This window comes from Hypomesus transpacificus, chromosome 14, assembly GCF_021917145.1.
Source record: "Hypomesus transpacificus isolate Combined female chromosome 14, fHypTra1, whole genome shotgun sequence".
Lineage (NCBI taxonomy): Eukaryota > Metazoa > Chordata > Actinopteri > Osmeriformes > Osmeridae > Hypomesus > Hypomesus transpacificus.
Window position 1 is genome coordinate 139,410 of NC_061073.1, and position 22,180 is coordinate 161,589.

Consider the following 22,180-nt stretch of genomic DNA (forward strand, 5'->3'; position numbering starts at 1 on the left):
TCCACGTTAATACTTTCTTTCGGTCATTTAATTCTGCCACTATGCCATCTAGTAATAGCAGTGAGTAATTAATATGATTGACATGATTTGACCAGCAGCAGCTGATTGGACAGATGTGACCCAAGTCACATTTACCCAATCACTTGCTTATTAAAAAGAAAAAGTTTTCATGGGCCAATTAGGTGTTTATTTTGTTCCTGCTGAAGTACATTTAAAACATTAAAAAACAATCCGGCCAATATAGGGGCCCCCTGCATACGTGGGGCCCCTAGGCTACAGCCTAGGCAAGCCTGTGCATTAATCCACGCCTGTGCATAGGTCACTGATAATAACAACAACATTGCGGCTAGCCAAAACACGAAGCACACATTGTGAACAACCAAAAATAAGTGCCAAAGGGAAGAACCATAAGAGCATGTAGTTAAGTAAGTTACAATTAAACAAAATGAATCGCTGTAAGTGCAAGTGTACCTGTAGAAAAGCAAGCAACAGTAAAAAATAAGATAAAATAAAATATTTTGCAGCAAATACAACATGCATATTTAATGCATCGTGATTAAATATTTTAATCGTTTGACAGCACTAATATATATATATACATATATATGCATACACACATGCAGGGCCGTTGCTAGGAATACTGGGCCCCCTAAAAGAATATTGGTGCCCCCCCCGCCCCCCCCCCCCCCAAAAAAAAAATAGGCCCCTCGACTTTGATCCAGACCGGCCCACCAGAACAGGCCGTATACACCACCACAGCTGCCCTGCTAATGCAAGCACATTATTTTTGATGTGATGCTAGTTCGGGAGTTCCATCGCAGCACGCGAGCCACATTTTTTGCCCTTTATTTGAGCCTTAATAGTTGAGCTTTATGTAAAATACACATAGCCATTTTTCAATTGGTAAAACCTTGTCTAGTGAAGGGGATGTCTTTTTTACTTTAAATTTTTGACTTAAGTCAAATCATTTTATATTCTCGTGCTGTCAGGGGGTGCTGCAGCACACTCAGCACCCCTAGTTCCCGCGGCCATGGCCCCGCCCCTCGACTTTTCATCGCCAAAGATCAATTTAACACAACTTTTTATATTAGACTATATAATAGAATTGTTTCTTTATTTTTCTGTTTCTCTATGTTCTTGACAGGGCCTGACGCAGTGCTCCCAATTTGTTTGTTTTTTCAATTAACCACTCAACAAGGAGTATTATTATGTAAAAATCTATGTGTAAGTAATTGCCAATGGTACAGCAGTTCACTAATAAGTCAAAACAGCCAACAAGTGTCTACCTCACTCACTCACCATCATCAGCATCTTCACTATCCCCTTCACTAGTATCTGTCGTAGCCCTACTTTCTGGTATTTGTTCTTGGGTGGGGTCTGGCTCTGTAGACAGCAAGGACAGTCAGTGACTTGAGTAGAATTGTAAATATTTCATATCTTATTTAATTTCATATTACTTTTGTACACATTTATGATTATATTTTATAGAATAACTGATGAAGAACTAGCATTAACATAAAAAAAATCTAAATTGGCTTATCAACGCCATTAGCCTGACGTTGTCATACTCTTCTTATAATTCTAGTCAGATTATGAGTCTGAAAACTCTCCGTTGGGCTGTGACTATGGGGCGTGTTTCAACCGAACTCGTAAAACAAATTGTATACATTTCAAATGAATAAATGCCTCTTCGCTAAATTGGATAGACCTACAACCAATCAGAGCAACGTAATATGTTGTTTGTTGAAAACAAATTCAACCCAAGGGCTCTTTCGTGACGTTGTTGATTACGTTACTGTTGATCATCTGTCCATCATCGTATAAAGCCCGCCCTGACCATTTCATTGGTCCACCCAGATCCTGGTTTTATGTAGTTGTTCCCAATACGAGACCCTCCAGACCCAACTTCCCGACCAAATGTATTTGTGGGCGGGGAGAAGTTGGGCTGGCAGCCAGACTAATAATGACCCTTATTTCTTTCAGTATATCACTAAATAATTTAAATACCTCGCTATTCTTATGTGTTTCCACAAGTATCTCTGCAATATGATCATCAGCCCATATTTGCAGAAGAGCCTTGATTTCATCATTCCCCCACGTTTTCCCGTAACTAGTGTTGCTGCTAAGAACTGGCACGGCTGTCTCTGCCAAGTGTCAACATCCTTTTTCAACCCACAATGCATAACATTTTGGCTTCCTGGAATAGGCCAATATTAAGTCTGAATATTATGTTCACACCTAAAGCGAACCAAACCAAGGTTCACTTGGAACCAGACCGAGTCCCGTCTTTTTAGGGGGACCATGGTTCGGTTGTTTGGTCCGCACCAGAGTTTGAATGCGTGTTCTCACCTCTCCAAGCAAGCCAGAGTTTCAGAGTAAACAAACCATGGTCCGATTGAAACGGACCAAACGTCAGGTGTGAAAGCACCTTAATATTATTCACCAACAAATACAGATTAAAACTAAAGAAACAAGCTTAGCTTAAAAATGTAAGAAGTAGAGGGGTACAGAGTTAGAAAAATCTACTTAAGTACAGTAACAAAATATTTGCACTTTGTTATTTATCCATCTCAGTGGAACAGAAGAAGAAACTGTCAAGAAAATAATCAAACCTCTCAATGACAGTTATGTATCAAACTCAAGGTCTGACAGTCCCCCAACCCAACCTCTTTCAACCACCCCCAGCCTCTTACACCCCCCCAGCCTCTTACACCCCCCCAGCCTCTTATACCCCCCCCCCCAGCCTCTTACACCCCCCCCCAGCCTCTTACACCCCCCCCAGCCTCTTACACCCCCCCCAGCCTCTTACACCCCCCCAGCCTCTTACACCCCCCCCCCAGCCTCTTACACCCCCCCCCCAGCCTCTTACAACCCCCCCAGCCTCTTACACCCCCCCAGCCTCTTACACCCCCCCAGCCTCGTACACCCCCCCAGCCTCTTACACCCCCCCAGCCTCTTACACCCCCCCAGCCTCTTACACCCCCCCAGCCTCTTACACCCCCCCAGCCTCTTACAACCCCCCCAGCCTCTTACACCCCCCCCAGCCTCTTACACCCCCCCCAGCCTCTTACACCCCCCCAGCCTCTTACACCCCCCCCAGCCTCTTACACCCCCCCAGCCTCTTACACCCCCCCAGCCTCTTACACCCCCCCAGCCTCTTACAGCGTTCCTTAGCCACACTTCATCCTTCCGTTGTTTCTACACATGATAGACATGATTTGCATGTACGCAGCAGAGGGCCAGGAGGGTTGAATTATAGTCTTTCATTATTTTTCTCAACTGAATAGGGTAAAAATGTTAACCTTTAGATATCACCATGACAATAACTGAGTTGGTTGTTTACATTAAGACCAACAAAACATGTATTCCAAGTTTTTTTATTGTTTGTTAACATGTGCAAACGGTGCATAATCTGATTAGGTATGTGCTAATTTGCATAAATACCACAACAGATCTAAACGTGGGGTTTGGGGCTGGGTCCGTGGCACTGTTTCTCGGGGAGGAGTCTGAGGGAATAACAGGAGAATGCAGAAGAAGGTAGGTCAAGTGGCTGGATCAAACAATCAAATTACGTACACAATGCACCCCTAGAGAATCTCATCTTCATTCTTGTCATCTGCATTGAGCAGACATTTGTGCAGCTCATTTGTTGATTTTGTTGAAATTGTAGTAGTTTTACTGTAAGATGTGAACAAGCTTCTACAATACATTTTCACCTCGCTATATCCAATGTTTAGATTTGTTGTGGTATTTATGCAAATTAGCGCATACATTATTATGCACCGTTTGCTCATATCAATTTTGTGTTTGTCTTAATGTAAGTAATCAACTCAGTCATTTTCATGGTGATATCTAAAGGTTAAAATGTTTACCCTTTTCACGTGAGAAAAATAATGAATAGGCTATATATATATTATTTTTTCGAAACTTTCCCCAAATGGGATTATTCTAGTTTTTTTTTCCTTACTCAGGACATATTGAGGATACAAAATCCGTTGTTTGCGTCGGTTGCAATTTGGCCTAGGTTGACCCCCATTTTGGCTTAAAATGACTAGATCATTAGGGCTGTGGTAACGTCTTAATTTCCCTGAGATGAATACAGTTCTCTCAGGCACCCTTCCCTTTACTACTCAGAAGGTCCCCAGCCTGTTACAGCTTGCCCATCTCTTCAGAAGAAGAACATGTGGAGAACTCGTGACCTTTAATAGTAAAATGTTTCTGCTTTTTAAAGAGCAACTATTCATCTCTCCTTTCTTTACGAGTAGATGCTTATCTGTCTGATTGTCAATCTCTCCTTCCCCCACTCCCCTCCCTCTCTCTCTCTCTCTCTCTCTCTCTCTCTCTCTCTCTCTCTCCCTCTCTCCCTCTCCCTCTCCCTCTCCCTCTCCCTCTCCCTCTCCCTCTCCCTCTCTCTCTCTCTCTCTCTCTCTCTCTCTCTCTCTCTCTCTCTCTCTCTCTCTCTCTCTCTCTCTCTCTCTCTCTCTCTCTCTCTCCCTCCCTCCCTCTCTGTTCTTTATCTGAAGGGCAGGTGTTTCTCAGACCCTTCAACAGTTGATGAGAGATATTTGCATGCAGGACAGTCAGGGTGGAAGCCTGCATGTGCGGATCTCAAATGTTCATATTATTCCTTAAGATCAGGATCAAAATATGTTGGGTTTTGGCATTGTGTTATGTACTGACACACTGTAATTACATTACACCAGCTGTGAAGGTGGTAACGTACTTTATTACAGGGGCCTGCACACTGCTCTGTTAGCTAAACAGGACTTAATCTCTGAATCTTAATAAGTATCACTCCCTCCTAAAATCATTTTCTGCTCACACAACTGCTACTAAAACCCACTACTTCCTGAACAAAATTACCTCTACCTCAAAACCTCACTGACTTTTCTCAACCTTTTCCACCCTTTTTAACACACCTCCCCCGCCCCCCCCCCTCCCTGACAGCAGATGACTTCTCCTTCTTTGAGGTGAAAGTTGTTGATATTAGCAGTCAGTTCCCTGAACCCATCTTTCCTACCAACTCACCCTCTATGACTGACCCAACTAAATGTCTAAACTCTTTCTCTCCCCTGTCCGAGGCAAAGATCTCTGACCTCATTCTCTCTCATCGCCCCACCTCCTGTCCCCTTGATCCAGTCCCCTCTCCTCTCTTCCAAACCATCTCTCCCTCCATCACAACCCGCCCTCTCCAAAGGATTCAGAACGCAGCAGCCCGCCTGATCTTCAACCTACCCAGACGCTCTCATGTTACCCCGCTCTTCATCTCCTTCTACTGACTACCCATCACGGCCGGATCAGATTTAAGACCCTGGTACTGACCTTCTGAGCAGTGAACGGGACTGCACCAGACTGCATCCAGTCTTTCGTCCAGCCTTACACTCCCACCCGCCACCTATGGTCTTCTTCTGACAACCGCCTGGTGGTCCCACCTCTCAAGAGCACCTGCTCCTAACCCAAGCTCTTCTCCTGTCTGGCCCGACAATGGTGGAATCACCTCCCATCCTCCATCAGAGACACTGACTTTCTCCCCACATTCAAGAAAAGGCTAAAGATGCACTTGTTGCGGGAGTACAGCGGTACTTAGGAAAGATTTGTTGGATCAGAGGTTAGTTCATTTCCTCCAGGAACATAATGACACTTATTGAGGGTCTTGTTGCACTTGTTGGTTAGTTGAAACTGATTTAACTACTTGTACTCGCTGTGAATTATATTATTGTTGCTTGCTTTAATTCAGTTACACTCTGGCACTTTCGAGGATCATGTTTGTAACATGTTTAGCTTCATGCTCTTCTGGTTCTACCCACTGTCACTTATTTGCTTTTCAAAAGGTATGCTTCATGTTTGGCTTCCTGCAATGTCTCGATGTTCATGATTATTGACCTATGCAATTTTTGTAAAGCTCTTTCTTGTAAGTCGCTTTGGATAAAAACATCTGCCAAATTGTTAAATGTAAATGTACTCAGATGGGAGTCGGGCTTGTAATCAGAAGGTTGCCGGATCGATTCCCCATGGTGCCAAATGAAGCGCCACCGTAACCACTGGAGACGCCGCTGCTGCTCACACTCTCCATGGGGAAGAAGTCCTTGGGCAAGGCACTTCACCCTACTTGCCTCGGGGGGAATGTCCCTGTACTTACTGTAAGTCGCTCTGGAAAGGAGCGTCTGCTAAATGACTAAATGTAAATGTTCTCTCAAAGCTGCTTGGCTGTGTCGCGATGGTGGGTTACACTGCCCCCCGGTGGACAAAGTGAGATGGCTGGTTACACTGCGCCCCGGTGGATAAAGTGAGATGGCGGGTTACACTGTGCCCCGGTGGACAAAGTGAGGTGGCGGGTTACACTGCCCCCTGGTGGACCAATTGAGATGGCGTGTTACACTGCCCCCTGGTGACAAGCTATTTGAGACCAGCCTAGTCCCCTCTTGAACATATCAAGGTTGAGGTGTAGCCTCAAGTTCACCAGAGGTGACTCGCAACCTATAGCAACAGAACCCTGAGTAATCTAAAAGCTAACAATTGTCCCTCTTTAAGCCAAGCAACATTTGCAAAATATTGTGAAACCAAGTTTCCACACAATTTGTCATCAAATCTATTTAATGTAGGGAAATTGTACACAATAACTACCAACTATGTAGTTGGTCACTCTGAGTTAAAATGTGGTTAATCCTGACATCTACGGTTGTGTATTCAGCACATCAACAGTTTGAAGATCATTGCTTTCTTCAAGCTGATGAGACTCACTGAAATTCCTGTTTCTAATCTCTATTAGTGTGAAAGGACTGTAAACCATAGAGAAAAGTAAAGACAATAAACTTGCTTCGTCAGTAAGGTTTTTATTGTTTGGTAGCAAAAAGCCCTTAGGCTAGCAGTTGCAGTGTCAGCTTTAGCCAGGGCTGAGAGGAGAACACAGGAGACTATCTGCTAACCAGATGTCTGGGCCTGCAATACACACACACCTCCTCTCAGGGCGATCGGAGGTCAGGCCTGTTGCATAGGTCAAACCCGAGGTCAGAGGGCATAGGTCGGTAATGGAATGTTGAGAAAGGCACACAGCAATATCTTTGTTTTAGTACACAATAAAAAATAAAAAGGCACAAGCCGGTATTCAGTATCACTAAGGAATCTTTGGTCCATTTTCTAAATCTTTGGTTGGATTAGAATGCTTGTTGCTTCTGCAGCCACATCTCCTGACAGGGTCAGGGTTAACCCTAAAACAGCTCCTGACAGGGTCAGGGTTAACCCTAAACAGCTCCTGACAGTGCAGTTGTGGCTGGTTGCTTCGGGGCAGCCTCTCCCCTCAGTCCTCCACAACCTCGGAGGACTCAGACACCACCTTCCCGTCCTTGGTCTCGATCATCTTGATGACAACACTCTTCTTGTTCTGGGTGACGCTGCTGCCCCCGTGCCCGCTGCTGCTCCCGTAGGCGCTGCCGGAGCTGTAGCTGCCCGAACCCAAGCCAGAACCAGAGCCGTAGCCGTAACCGCCACCGTAACCGCTACTGTAACCGCCACCGTAACTGCTGGAGACGCCGCTGCTGTAGCTGCTGCTCACACTCTCCATGGGGAAGGAGTTGTAGCTCGCTGTGGGGGAGATAGGAGAGCTGAGAGGATGTGACTGTGGAAGAGTGCAGGAGGGATTTACATCTAGGAAGTAGTTGCTGGACTATGAGGTAACTGTGGAACTATGATGTAGCTGTGGGATTATGATGTAGCTGTGGAATTATGATGTAGCTGTGGGACAATGAGGTAGTTGTGGAATGAAGGTGTAATGGTTGGAGCCTGAAGCTGAGCATGGTGTGGGAGGATCAGGACTCACTGCTCTGTTTGGAGATGTTGATGGACTTGATTCCGCTCGCTAGCCTGGAAACACAACCATACATATAGAAGACTTAGTTACAGGTGGATCCCCAAGGTTCTTAGACTGATATTCCTGAACCCCAGCAGAGCATGTAGAGAGCAGGAAACAGAAGCAGCTTGTTGGGTTTCCCAGGAGCCTCACCTGTCCTCCTCTCCTTCCAGCAGCTTCCTGTAGGTGGCGATCTCAATGTCCAGGGCCAGTTTGACGTTCATTAAGTCCTGGTACTCTCTAATCTGGCGTGCCATATCCTGCTTGGCTCTCTGGAGCGCAGCCTCCAGGTCGCTGATGCGGCCCTTGGCGTCTCTCACCGCCATCTCTCCACGCTCCTCCGCCTCGGCTATCTGGGCCTCGAGGTTAGCACGCTGGAGGAGAGGAGGAGGAAAAGAGGACAAGAAGAGAGGAGAGGAGGAGGCTCAGGTCAGTATTTCAGGGGTGGGTTTTATATACTCTACGAGGGTGCTTAAAGCTCAGTAGTCGAACATTTAACCGCAGATAAAGATTTCCCAGGTTTAAGTTACCCCCGACTGTGGTTTTAGATTGAAGAGTCTGCTAAATTAAGACATTGTCATTAGTTCTAACTGTTTTCCATTAGGCCCTCTATTCTGTTGTAATAGCATATTCTTCCTGTAGCTATGTACTCTATTCTCAGCTTCCTGTAGTTCATTTGATGTATTTGGAGTAAACACATGAACACCACTGTTACAGTGACTACTGTCTTAAACCCTTGTGCTGCCTTTGGGTCATTGTGAACCTCATCATTTTGACCCACCGTCGTGTTGCGACAACTTTACCTAATACAAAAATAAAGTGAAGCATTTTCTTTTAACCTTCGCGCTGTGGGGGGTCTGAGATAGCACGAAGGTTAAAAGAAAATGTTTCAAAATGAAGGTAAAGTTGTCACAACACGACGGTGGGTCACAATGACTGAAGGGTCACGATGACCCATAGGTTACACAAGGGTTAATTGCATGAGGTAACTTGTCGAGGTGGATTTTGGATAATGTAGTGTTCAGTACCTGTCCCTTAACAGAGTCGATCTCAGACGTCAGCCTCTGGATCATGCGGTTCAGGTCTGAGATCTCTGTCTTGGTGGCTCTCAGGTCATCCCCGTACCTGGTAGCTGATGTCTGCATCTCCTCATACTGAACAAAAACATCATCTACATGAGTCAGGATTCAGAAGAGAGTGGTGGTCAGAATTCAGGAGTCATGATTCAGTGAGTTATGACTCGGGGAGTCAGGGAGTCATGAGTGAGGAGCAATGATTCAGGTCAGGAGTCATGATTCAAAAAGTCAGGGAGTCCTACCTTGGACTTGTACCAGGTCTCAGCCTCAGCCCTGCTGCGGTTGGCGATGTCCTCGTACTGGGCGCGGACCTCAGCCACGATGGAGTCCATGTCCAGGTTGCGGCTGTTGTCCATCTCCACCACCACTGAGGTGTCCTTGATCTGCCCCTGCAGCTCCCTCAACTCCTGCAGGGGGGAAGACAGGGGGAGAGGAGGGGGGAGAGGAGAGAGACGAGGAGTGGGAAAGATAGAAGATGAGAGGGCGTAGAGAGGGCGGAGAGAGGGCGGAGAGAGGGCAGAGAGAGGGGCGGAGAGAGGGCAGAGAGGGGGCAGAGAGGGGGCAGAGAGAGGGCGGAGAGAGGGCGGGTCAAACGTAGAGCAGATGACTGCAGCGTCTAGAGGAGCAGCTGTGATTGGCAGCAGATGCTCATCAGATCTCATGCTGCACATGCAGCGTTCATACGGTTACCAGATATCTTACGCAGCATTCCTACAGTTACCACAACATCATGACACGCCAGAACTCAGATATATTCTGGAACCATAAATCAGGAACACATCCATTTATTATCTGTTAGCCTCCAATCCAGACCCAATGGCTGTTTTTTTACAAGATAATGGCATGTGTATATTCAGTCAAATTTAGTCAGAGCCAGAATGTTGTTTTAACCAATCCCAGAGTAGGAAAATATATGTAATTTGCCCACCTCCTCGTAGATCTGGCGCAGGAAGTTTATCTCGTCCGTCAAGCTCTCCAGCTTGGCCTCCAGCTCCACCTTGTTCATGTAAGCCTCATCCACATCCTGACACACACACACAAAGATGGAGCATGAGTTGTGTTGAGATTCAGGGACCAAAATGATCCATGATGCTAGGTGATATGAATCCTGTCTGATATCAATATGTACCACTGCTAGATTGCTGGCTGAGGGGATGCAAGCATACCTTCTTGATGAGAACAAAGTCGTTCTCACATTCGGTACGTTTGTTGATTTCATCCTCGTACCTGAAGAGCAGAAAATAGCAATTAATGAGCCAATACTGAACATGGCCACTAGGGGGCAAGAAAATTGTCCTTAGAACTAACCATCTCTTTCTCTCTATCTCTCTGTTTCTCTTTTTTTTCTTCCTCTTCCCCTCACCTTCCCTCTCCCTCTTTTCTCTCCCTCTTCTCTCTCCCTCTTTTTATCTGTCTTTCTCCCTCTTTCTTCCTCTCTCTCTCTCTCTCTCTCTCTCTCTCTCTCTCTCTCTCTCTCTCTCTCTCTCTCTCTCACTCTCTCTCTCTCCCTTTCTCTCTCTCTCTCTCTCTCTCTCTCTCTCTCTCTCTCTTTCTCTCTCAATCCCTCTTCCTCTCTCTAACTATCTGAGACAGGAGGAGAGGGGGAGGCAGGAGGAGAGGGGGAGGCAGGAGGAGAGGGGGAGGCAGGAGGAGAGGCAGATGTCCTGCTCTTACCTGGCCCAGAGCCAGGTAAGAGCGTGCCAATGTTTGATTGGCTGATCTGTTAGGTCTGCTTCTGGAACAGGTGTTAGGTTACCACAACGTCTGTCATGTGACCTGGGTCACGTGACCAGGGTTGTATAACCAGGAACCAGGCCGTCTGGGAGCTGACACACCTACATGACCATCTCAGCCCCAACTAACCCTGGTCCTGTCCAGGGCTAACCCTAACTCTGGTCCTGTCCAGGGCTAACCCTAACTCTGGTCCTGTCCAGAGATAACCCTAACTCTGGTCCTGTCCAGGGATAACCCTAACTCTGGTCCTGGTCCTGGACCCAGACTCACTTGTTCTTGAAGTCCTCGACCAGCCCCTGCATGTTGTGCAGGTCAGCCTCCAGCCTCATCTTGTCGTTACCCAGGCCGTCCAGCTGTCTGCGCAGGTTAGCGATGTAGGCCTCAAACATGCCGTCGATGTTGGAGCGTGTGGTGGTCTGGTCCTGCAGGAGGCTCCACTTGGTCTCCAGCATCTTGTTCTGCTGCTCCAGGAAACGCACCTGGGACCAGCAAGAGAAGAAGAAGATCAAGGGTCAGGTGACCAGGAAGTTGAGGACTAACTTGACTACTGTCAGGCGAGCAGGAAGTACACCTGAGTGTGGGTAGAAGATGAGAGACGGGTGAGGAGGGAGGGGATGGGTGGGTCATGGTTCCCTGGGCAGTGCTGAGTACTGAGCCTGCAGCTTCCAGGAGAAACAACAGTGTCTGACAGGATGGAGGTTTGTTAGAGTTAGTTTGTTGTTGAGGAAACTCTGGTGACTCTGCATCCTGACGGGGTTGGAGGGGGAGCTGTGGAGGGGAGGTGATGACAGGGGGGAGGGGTTAGCAGGGGAAGAGTTAGCAGGAAAGAGGTTGAGGGTGTGTGGAGGGGTAGAGGAAGGGTTGGGAGGGTGATTGTTGGGGGGGTGTTCTGGTTGCATGGTGATGGAAACCCAGTTCAGTGTTTTCCTGTTTTTTAAGGGCGAGGTTAGGATGTAAGAGGGCTGAGAGAGGAGAGAGACAATGAGAAAGAGACAGACAGTAATAGAGAGAAACACAAAGAGAGGGAGAGGGAGAGTGATTGATAAGGAATAAGTGTGAGAAACTAGGTGTGGTCGTGCTCACAGCCTGTGAAGGTAAATATTTAACCATAGTGTAGGTGGGAGGGGGAGGAGCGGGAGCGGGAGGGGGGAGAAGGGGGAGCGGGGCAGCTGGAATGTTGTCTCTGATAACTGTGAAAGACAGAAGATATATGGCTGTGGACTTTGCTCAGGTGGACTTGCCCTAAAAAGGATTCTCTCTTCTCCGATTGGCTCGCCTGGTTGTGAGACCAGGCCACTGGCAGGAGTCAAGGAGCGAGAGCGAAGGCTCTCTCTCTGCATGATCACAATAATGTTGGCATTTTGTAGGAAAGCTTACGTAATATAGAGGGCAAGAACACAAGTCCAGCTAACCTCCTCAATATCCCTCCAGAGGAGAAAAGTGTGGGAGGCTGACAAACACACACACACACACACACTGCCTGAATAACTCAGCAACTACCTCACCCTTTGAAATGAACAAATTGACACAATGTTCTATAAAATGAATGTGTTTTTCCATTCAACCACCATTTGCTGGAGAGTGTGTGTGTGCATGAGAGTGTGTGTGTCCGTGTGTGTCTCTGTGTGTGTGTCCTTGTGCGTGTGTCCAGCACTGAGCCACACCCTACCCCAGGGCTGGGCCAGTCCCAAGGTAACACATAGAGAGATCTGAGCAATGACACGCCTTCCTTCCCTCCCTCCCTCCCTCCCTCCCTCCCTCCCTCCCTCCCTCCCTCCCTCCCTCCCTCCCTCCCTCCCTCCCTCCCTCCCTCCCTCCCTCCCTCCCTCCCTCCCTCTTTCTCTCCCCCTCCCCCACCCAGCAAGTCTGCTTTTCATCACTATAAAAGGACTCCTGCCAAACCATCAGATGTCGCCTCAGATAACCCAGGATAAACATTCCTATCAGCTCTGCTTTGCCTCGTGAAGGGCACTTCAACATTGTTTCACACATTCTCTATCTTTTTCTGTCTCTCTCTCGAAGGCATGCGTTTGTTCATCCAGGCTGAAGAGACAGAGCAAGGCTGAACCTCTCATATCTTAAAGCTCAAACATTGAATTCTTTCTAGATGCAATCATCACAAGGCGAAGTACAACTCTACTGCTAAACTAGACAGACAGGCAGACAGGCCTTCCAGTACTCACCTTGTCGATGAAGGAGGCGAAGCGGTTGTTGAGGGTCTTGATCTGATCCTTCTCCTGGGTGCGGACGACCTGGATATTGGGGTCAATCTCCAGGTTCAGGGGAGCCAGCAGGCTCTTGTTCACAGACACGGCCGTGATGGGAGCCATGTTCCCCCCGCCCATGCCCATGCCCATGCCCATGCCCAGGCCCATGCCTCCTCCGTAGGCAGAGGAGCTGGAGATGAAGCCCCCGGTGCCTCCGTAGCTGCCCCCCACCCCACGGCTCGCCCCGCCGTAGGAGCTCCTCACGCTGTAGCTCTGCCGTGCCGTGGCGGGCCCGGAGTACGACATGCTGCTGAAGCTCCGGGGAGCCGCGCCTGCAGACGACGACTTGACGGTGTAGCTGGTGCTCTTCCTGACTGACATCCTGGATCTGGAACACGAAGGACTGACGAAGGGGATCAGACAGACAGGCAAGCAGGCAGAGTGAAGGGGCTGATCTGGGTAGGGAGAACAGATGCTTTCCATACGGTTTTAAGTGACTGGCTCAGGGGAGGGGCCAGGGGCCTGCTCTGATTGGACAGGGCTCTGGGTGAAAGGGAGAAGGGGGAGTTGCTGTAACAGGACTCTGTGTTTGGGGGTGGGAGGCTGCAGGCTGGCTGCAGGCTACCTGGCTGGACTGGGCTCTGCTGTGTGGGGGCAACTGCACAGGCTCTTCCAGGGGTGGTGGGTGAAACCTTCAGGAATGTGAAAGCCACAAGGGAATGTGATAATTGCAAGTCTTCTGCAGGGTGGAGGACAGAAACTTCAAACTGGTATTGAACTAGTTAACCAAACCACAACAACATAGTTCACTGAGCTTGGAGAGTTTTACCTGAGTCATGGAGTAAAGCTCTCATTTACATAATTAAATATCCCCCATTATTCAGGTATCAGTCTGCTAGCGTCATGGCAGCATGGCTGCCAGTACTACACTGCAGTGTGTGTGTGTCTGTATGTATACAACATGTGTGTGTTTATGTATGTGTAGGTGTATGTATGTATGTATGTATGTATGTATGTGTGAATGCTTGAGGTTTGGCTGCAGTATGAGCTGAAGGTGGCCCAACAGGTAGCATGTAGCTAGATAATCCAGTTTTCATCAGGACTCCAGGAGAGTGTCCCCAGATGATCTGTGTTTGCTCACAGGGACACTGTGTCCATACAGGGGACATGACGACACACATATCCTGGTTTCCTAGAATCTGGTTTTGTAGTCCAGTTTGTAGTCAAGTTTGTTGAGATTAAACTTTGTTTACATGGAAACTGGTCAAACTGGTCAAAGTAACCCACCCACTTAAAGCTTAGTTTTGATGGAGGGGAGAGGAGGGAAGGGGAGGGGAGAGGAGAGGAGGGAGGCTGTAGGTTAACTAAGATGTTCCATGGAAATGACTTGTCTGACTCAGCTCAGTGGCTCTCTGCCCATTCCAACAGTGCCCTGAAACAGGGTTCTGGTTCCAGTTTGGCTGAATATAAATCTCTTCCCCTCCCCTCCCTCCTTCCTGTTTGGTGAAGAACACAGAGTTTCTTTCTGTGCAGATTATAAGATTCTTCATGTGTGGTTGTCCTTTACTCTCCAACACACACAACCACACACTGACACAGCCACATAGACACACACACGCACCCATGATTTGTGAATGTGCACCCCCTCTTGTTACCACACCCACTGTTACCCTGGCAACAGAGTTACTCCAGAACAGTTTACTTTTCCAGAGAGTCTCGTCACGAAGACAGTTTGTGGTCGTTGCCATGGACACTGGGATAAGTTTAGCCTCGCTGTAATCACCAGTGAGAGGTGCTGCGGTTGGGCTGATGCATCATGGGTAATCTGCGACCGTGGATTTGTTTCATTTCCTGACAAGGGACCAGCAGTATTCTGGAACCTTCTGAACAGCACCAGAGAGATCAAACATCTTTCCAGGCTGCCTGGACACAGTCTCCAGGAGCAACCCTAACACATTACACCAAACACAGAACAGCCCAGTGTTGTCAAGGCTGTGAGAGCTTTCAATCAGCTGAAGACGAAACACGCAGTTTAATGAAATCAAACATACAAATGTAGGGACTCACTCTCTAATTTGAAGAGTTGCTTCCTCTTCTGCTTTCAGGGTTATTTGTAGAGGAAAACTAAATCATGTATTCATGTAGCAGACACCGATATCCAAAGCAACAGACAGTACAGTGGGAGGATTTGAACCTGCAACTTTTTGTTCTGCAGTAAAGTACTCTGACCACTAAGCTTTACTCTACTCAAAATGCCATACAATCACAGCACAAGTACCGTGCTTCTATTCTATAATATGTAAAACCATATGATACTGAGCTACTAATACTGAGCTGACTTGCTCTGGTCTGCTCCCAGTATGACGACTGAGCAGGTTGTGTTACAGTGTGAACACAGAGAGGGTGATGATGAAAGAGGTAACAATCTTTTTGCACGATGCATGTGTGTTGATCCATCAACAGCCTTGCCAGTGTTGATGGATGGTTCCCCGTCTCACTAAGTTACCGGCGGTGCTAACAGCGGTGCTAACAGCGGTGCTAACAGCGGTGCTAACAGCGGTGCTAACAGCGGGGCTAACAGCGGGGCTAACAGCGGGGCTAACAGCGGGGCTAACAGTAGCTTACCTCTGTGTGGTCAGCTTTCAGGTCTAGGGGAAGTTTATGGAGGCCTCTCCCTTCTCCATCTTCCTGTCTCTGTCTCCCTATCTCGCTCTCGCGCCCGCTCTCGCTCTCTCTCTCTTTCTCTGCCTCCATCTCTCTCTCCCTTTCTGTCTCTTTTCATTTCTCTCTCCCTCTCTCTAACTTTCTCCCGCAACACAGCACCTCCTGTAACACAGCACCTCCTGTAACACAGCACCTGTCATCACGGATACTCTTCCCTTGTGTCTCACTGCTCCACCTCACTGCTGCACCTCACTGCTCCACCACACTAGTCCACCACACTGCTCCACCTCACTGCTCCACCTCACTGCTGCACCTCACTGGTGCACCTCACTGCTGCACCTCACTGCTCCGCCACACTGCTCCACCTCACTGCTCCACCTCACTGCTCCACCTCACTGGTGCACCACACTGCTGCACCACACTGCCGCACCACACTGCCGCACCACACTGCCGCACCACACTGGGGAGGAGAAACAGGTGACACCTCATCCTGGCACTCCCACAAGCCACACCCAACACCTCCCCCTCCAGCTCAGCCCCGCCCCAACAGTGTGCTGCCATGTGCATTCTCCTTGGATGTCCAGGTTATTGGCATGTGTGTATTTTCGCCCACTTTTCCTTTGTGTTGTGACTCACCCACTATCTAGAACAAGCTAGAGTTCACTACTGCTGTTTGCATTCTCAATTCCTCCTCAATATCCCAGTCTCATAATAACATCTGAATTACTCCAGTGCATAGAACAGTGTAGGAAAAACGACAGAATAGCAACATCCGTCACTTGTGAGTGCAGTTTCTTACCAGAGGGTGTAACAATTCGATCTTAAATCATCATGCAGCTCACCTCCAGCATGCTGCTTTGTTGACATTGTGAGAACTCTGATGTGAGGCTGCAGAGTGATGCCGTCACCACTTAGCTAGTCTGCGTACACAACAAAACAATCATGGATTAGTTCCATATTCAGGGTTAGCTGGTCTCTCCTGGCTCCCAGGAGCAAGCTGCTTCGTAGATTAGAGAGACAGAGACGCCCTGCAGAGTTGTAGATCATCTAAACTGGATAAATTTACATTTACATTTAGCAGACGCTCTTATCCAGAGCGACTTACAGTAAGTACAGGGACATTCTCCCCGGGGCAAGTAGGGTGAAGTGCCTTGCCCAAGGACACAACGTCATGTGTACTGGCCGGGAATCGAACTGGCAACCTTCAGATTACTAGCCCGATGCTCTACCCGTTCAGCCACCTGACTCCCTGAACACAAACTAATACAAATAAACTACAAACTATACTTGGTGATCAGGTAAATATGTTTGAATGTCAGCATGTATGAATATCTGTGAGGATGTGAGTATAATTCATGAGTTTAAGTATTTGGGACAAATACACATAGAACAACAGGGGGCCGAGAGGGGGCAAGGTGGTCTGGGTCTGGGTCTGGGACTAGTCTGGGTCTGGGACTAGTCTGGGTCTGGGACTGGTCTGGGTCTGGGACTAGTCTGGGACTGGGTCTGGGACTAGTCTGGGTCTGGGTCTGGGTCTGGGTCTGGGTCTAGTCTGGGTCTGGGACTAGTCTGGGTCTGGGACTGGTCTGGGTCTGGGTCTGGGTCTGGGTCTGGGTCTGGGTCTGGGTCTGGGTCTGGGTCTGGGACTGGTCTGGGTCTGGGTCTGGGTCTGGGTCTGGGTCTGGGTCTGGGTCTGGGTCTGGGTCTAGTCTGGGTCTGGGTCTGGGTCTAGTCTGGGTCTGGGTCTGGGTCTGGGTCTGGGACTGGTCTGGGTCTGGGTCTGGGTCTGGGTCTGGATCTGGGTCTGGGACTGGTCTGGGTCTGGGTCTCGGACTGGGTCTGGGTCTGGGTCTGGGTATGGTTCTGGTTCTGGTCTGGGTCTGGGTCTGGGACTAGTCTGGGTCTGGGACTGGTCTGGGTCTGGGTCTGGGTCTGGGTCTGGGTCTGGGTCTGGGACTGGTCTGGGTCTGGGACTGGTCTGGGTCTGGGTCTGGGTCTGGGTCTGGGTCTGGGTCTGGGACTGGGACTGGGTCTGGGTCTGGGTCTGGGTCTGGGTCTGGGTCTAGTCTGGGTCTGGGACTAGTCTGGGTCTGGGACTGGGTCTGGGTCTGGGACTGGGACTGGGTCTGGGTCTGGGTCTGGGTCCGGGTCTGGGTCTGGGTCTGGGTCTCGGACTGGGTCTGGGTCTGGGTATGGTTCTGGTCTGGTCTGGGACTGGGTCTGGGACTAGTTTGGGTCTGGGTCTGTTCTGGGACTCGGTGTGGGTCTGGAACTGGTCTGGGTCTAAGTCTGGGATTGGGTCTGGTCTTGTTCTGGTTCTGGGTCTGGGTCTGGGTCTGGGTCTGGGACTGGTCTGGGTCTGGGACTGAGTCTGGGGTTAGGGTTGGTGAGCTGCTATTTGCTGAGAGGTGGAAATTGGTGAGCTGCTATTGGCGAGAGGTGGAGATTGGTGAGCTGCTGTTGGTCGGTTGACAATTCCCAGCATCACAAGATGAGGGTGGGTGTTTGATCATGATGATGGTGACAGATGATGGTGACAGGGTTAGGGTTAACCTTTGATGATGGTGAAAGGTATTATCTGGTGTATCGCTACAGAGCAGAGGAGACCTGATACAGGTGTGGCCTTAGTCGTACCTTAGTTATTAAGTTCAGGAGTGGCTCCAGTTGGTAGCACTACACTAAGATCCAGCACCTTGATAACGAACTGCTGGAGAACAGGTTTATACACCCCCCTCCTGAGAGACTGTACATTCTGATGTCAGGGTGGTTAGGGCTGGACATGATGGTGTTATGTTAGGGCTGGACATGATGGTGTTGTGTTAGGGCTGGACATGATGGTTTTATGTTAGGGCTGGACATGATGGTGTTACGTTTGGGCTGGACATGATGGTGTTATGTTAGGGCTGGACATGATGGTGTTATGTTAGGGCTCGACATGATGGTGTTATGTTAGGGCTGGACATGATGGTGTTATGTTAGGGCTGGACATGATGGTGTTATGTTAGGGCTGGACATGATGGTGTTATGTTAGGGCTGGACATGATGGTGTTATGTTAGGGCTGGACATGATGGTGTTATGTTAGGGCTGGACATGATGGTGTTATGTTAGGGCTGGACATGATGGTGTTATGTTAGGGCTGGACATGATGGTGTTATGTTAGGGCTGGACATGATGGTGTTATGTTAGGGCTGGACATGATGGTGTTATGTTAGGGCTGGACATGATGGTGTTATGTTAGGGCTGGACATGATGGTGTTATGTTAGGGCTGGACATGATGGTGTTATGTTAGGGCTGGACATGATGGTGTTATGTTAGGGCTGGACATGATGGTGTTATGTTAGGGCTGGACATGATGGTGTTATGTTAGGGCTGGACATGATGGTGTTATGTTAGGGCTGGACATGATGGTGTTATGTTAGGGCTGGACATGATGGTGTTATGTTAGGGCTGGACATGATGGTGTTATGTTAGGGCTGGACATGATGGTGTTATGTTAGGGCTGGACATGATGGTGTTATGTTAGGGCTGGACATGATGGTGTTATGTTAGGGCTGGACATGATGGTGTTATGTTAGGGCTGGACATGATGGTGTTATGTTAGGGCTGGACATGATGGTGTTATGTTAGGGCTGGACATGATGGTGTTATGTTAGGGCTGGACATGATGGTGTTATGTTAGGGCTGGACATGATGGTGTTATGTTAGGGCTGGACATGATGGTGTCCCGTGTGTAGGGCCAAGGGTTAGGGTTAGGGTTAGGGTTAGGGTGCACAGCCTGAAGGGACTGACATCAGGAGGGAAAGGGTTAGGGTTAGGGTTAGGGTTAGGGTTAGGGTTAGGGTTAGGGTGCACAGCCTGAAGGGACTGACATCAGGAGGGAAAGAGACGTTGTTAAAGAGAAGACTTTCTCCACAAGAGGAAGTTGAAAAGGTGGTCATCCCCCAGGAGGCAGGGAGGGGTGAAGAGGGGAGGGTCATGGGTCTTCCCAGAACCTTTTTGCTTAATACAGACAATCTTATTTGGACTCCAACATCATTGTCTCCTGTAATGGATAGACAGTACTTGTTGCACTGTGAGAATGGTAAGTTGAGCAGGGGAAGGTTCTATAGAGCATCGTGTTGCACACTGTTTCAAGAAAGAAAAAGTGATGTGAGTAATAGGGGGCCTGTGCCCCAGTAGAGCTTTATGTCTAGCAACGCCCCTGGGGAGAATGTTCTACAATGAAATCCATAAAGCTAGGATGTCTGCCTTACAACATTGCCATGGACTGCTCATTTACAGTTGTTTCATCTGGGATTGCTGGGTTAGGGGTGTGCTGGGGCTGGGGCTGGGGCTGGGCTGAGTTAGGGCTGGACTGGGTTATGGTGGAACACTGGAAAGAATGATGGCTGTGGATTGGAATGCAATAAAATGGACATAAGGCGAGTGAGGGGTGAAGGGGAAGGAGGGGTGAGGAGGAGAGAGAAGGGAGAGGTGGGGGGGGTAGTGGGTAAATATAGAAGGGGGAAAGGAGGAGAGAGGAGGAGAGAGGGGGAGAGAGAGATTAAAGGGCTGAGAGAGTGGTAGGGGAGGAGCCGTGACACAGTGGAGATCTGACCTGCTTTATCAACAAACAGAGAAGAAAGATGGATGGTTTTGGGAGAGAGGAATGTGAGGCCTCACAACCCAGAATGCATGAGTTCTGGATGACCTTTGACCTACCAAGCAGCCTAAAGAGGAGGAGTGGTCCAGGACAGGGGCGTGCACGTGGAACAGGACAGGGGCGCGCACGTAGACGGATGCAGGCATTTTGCTGCATAGTTTACATGAATGATAGTGTGATTTCATCACTCTGATTTCATTACTGTGACATGTGAGCTTGGCTCCAAGGTTATGACGGAACCACACCTCTCCTGCAATCCAATCAGAAAGATTGATGACGTGGTCAACATGGTTAGGGGTTGCTGTATGGGTGTGAGAGTGTGTGTTGTGAATGTGTGTGTGTTGTCAGAGAGTCAGAGCCTTCCCAGCACCAGGAACAACAGCCCATGGGTAATTTCTGTCTTTTTCTTGGTACATTGTTTCGGTAGTTAGGTAAGCACAAATTGTCTCTAGTCTGCAGAATTGTTGACTTGTCTCAGCTCTCTGACTGAGCAGTTGTCACGGTGTGTGTGTGTGCCTGTGGGTTTATGTGAGTGCATAGAACGCAGTGTGGGGTCAAGATATTGTTGTGTTACCTAACTCAGATCTTATCAGACCACAGCTACTCATTCTCCCTTTCTCTCTTCCTCTCCTTATCTTTCTCTTTCTCTGAACTGGTCTCTCTCTCACCTCTCTTTCTCTCTCTCACCTCTCTCCCTCCTCCCTCCATCTCTGTCTGTGTATTTGGTTCAGAAGGTGATGTTGTGAATACCAGAGATAAACCTGAGAGCACACACACACACACACATACTGAGTCCACACTCACACGCACTCACACACATACTGAGTACACACACACACACACACACACACATAAGCCTTTGTTGTATATGCTGGTGAGGTTGCATAATATTTAAGCAGTAATCTACAGGAAGTGACTAAAGTGCTTCATGCTCACCTGCAGAGACACCTCCACACCTGCAGGCTCAGTACTGCCCTCTCCTACCCCCTGCTGGCCAGCCTTCCTAACCCTAACCCCAACACTTAACCCCTGGAGGCAGTCAGGGTGACCCCCCATACACACACACACACACACACACACATACATATACACACATAAACACACACATACATAGAGTACATATACCTATACACACATACGCATATACACTCACACATAAACACACACATATATACACAACACAACTAACCCCAACAAAGACATTAACACAAATACACACAAACTCTGACACACACACGTGCACACTGTCAGACACAGCCCCAACTAAGGCTATTCTTCTGGTATATTCTGGTGACTCAATGATTGGATTGGAATGTTATCAAGATGAAGTTCAAGGTTTATATCTGATAATGTTTCCTGCCACTGTATTAATCACCACATCCGGTTACCATGGCGACCTGTAAACAGTAGCTCATGGTAAAAGATGTGAAGGCCGTGATTAGATAGCTGAAGACTAGTCCCACACAAGGTCTAGTAGGACAGAACCTCTCCTCCTCACCTCCTCACCTCCTCAAGTCCTCCTCTCCTCCTTTTCCTCTCCTCTCCTCCTCACCTCCTCTCCTCACTTCCTCACCTCCTCTTCTCACCTCTTCACCTCTTCCCCTCCTCTCCTCACTTTCTCCTCACCTCCTCACTGTTCAGGGTGAGATGGACTGCTCAGGGCTCCAGCTGCTAGATGACAAGAGCTCTATGTCTCTGTGTGTGTGTCATAGACAGCTGTGTGTGATGTGTGTGTGTGTGATGTATATGTGTGATGCATATGTGTGATGCCTCTGGTGTGTGTGTGATGTGTGCATGTGTGTGTGTGTGTGTGTGAGTTATGTTTCACACAGCTGTCTTTCTCTGTCTCCCTCATCTGCTTCATACTCACATGCTGCTCTCAGCAAACACATGAGGAATGTGTCTGTGTGTGGCCAGGAGGGAGGGGAGGAGAGGAGGAGAGGGGGAGGTTGGATTACATTGATTAAATGTAAAATAAATTAAGGAAAGGATGAGCGAAGAGGAGCGAA

General features: G+C 48.6%; 1 protein-coding gene and 1 long non-coding RNA gene across 2 annotated transcripts; one reads left to right on the forward strand and one right to left on the reverse strand.

Moving 5' to 3' along the window:
- The first annotated feature begins 5,484 nt into the window (after positions 1-5,484).
- On the forward strand, positions 5,485-7,011 carry LOC124476494. Its single transcript, XR_006957042.1, has 2 exons — positions 5,485-5,608; positions 5,967-7,011. It is a non-coding gene; the product is annotated as an uncharacterized LOC124476494 (long non-coding RNA).
- On the reverse strand, positions 6,818-13,339 carry LOC124476488 (keratin, type II cytoskeletal 8-like). Its single transcript, XM_047033654.1, has 9 exons — positions 12,840-13,339; positions 10,927-11,135; positions 10,089-10,149; positions 9,851-9,946; positions 9,165-9,329; positions 8,875-9,000; positions 8,000-8,220; positions 7,817-7,860; positions 6,818-7,581 (listed from the first exon to the last, which is right to left on the reverse strand). The coding sequence occupies exons 1-9, from the start codon at positions 13,242-13,244 to the stop codon at positions 7,298-7,300; spliced, it is 1,611 nt and encodes a 536-aa protein (XP_046889610.1). The 5' UTR covers positions 13,245-13,339; the 3' UTR covers positions 6,818-7,297.
- Between the last annotated feature and the right edge of the window lie 8,841 nt (positions 13,340-22,180).

What these genes read in the sequence shown, in the direction of transcription:
- LOC124476488 (XM_047033654.1), bottom strand. Translation starts at nt 13,244, where the DNA reads ATGTCAGTCAGGAAGAGCACCAGCTACACCGTCAAGTCGTCGTCTGCA. An exon ending in TGCGCCAGATCTACGAGGAG is followed by an intron (nt 9,330 to 9,850) that starts GTGGGCAAATTA and finishes TCCCCCCTGCAG; the next exon opens with GAGTTGAGGGAGCTGCAGGG. An exon ending in AGACCTGGTACAAGTCCAAG is followed by an intron (nt 9,001 to 9,164) that starts GTAGGACTCCCT and finishes GTTTTTGTTCAG; the next exon opens with TATGAGGAGATGCAGACATC.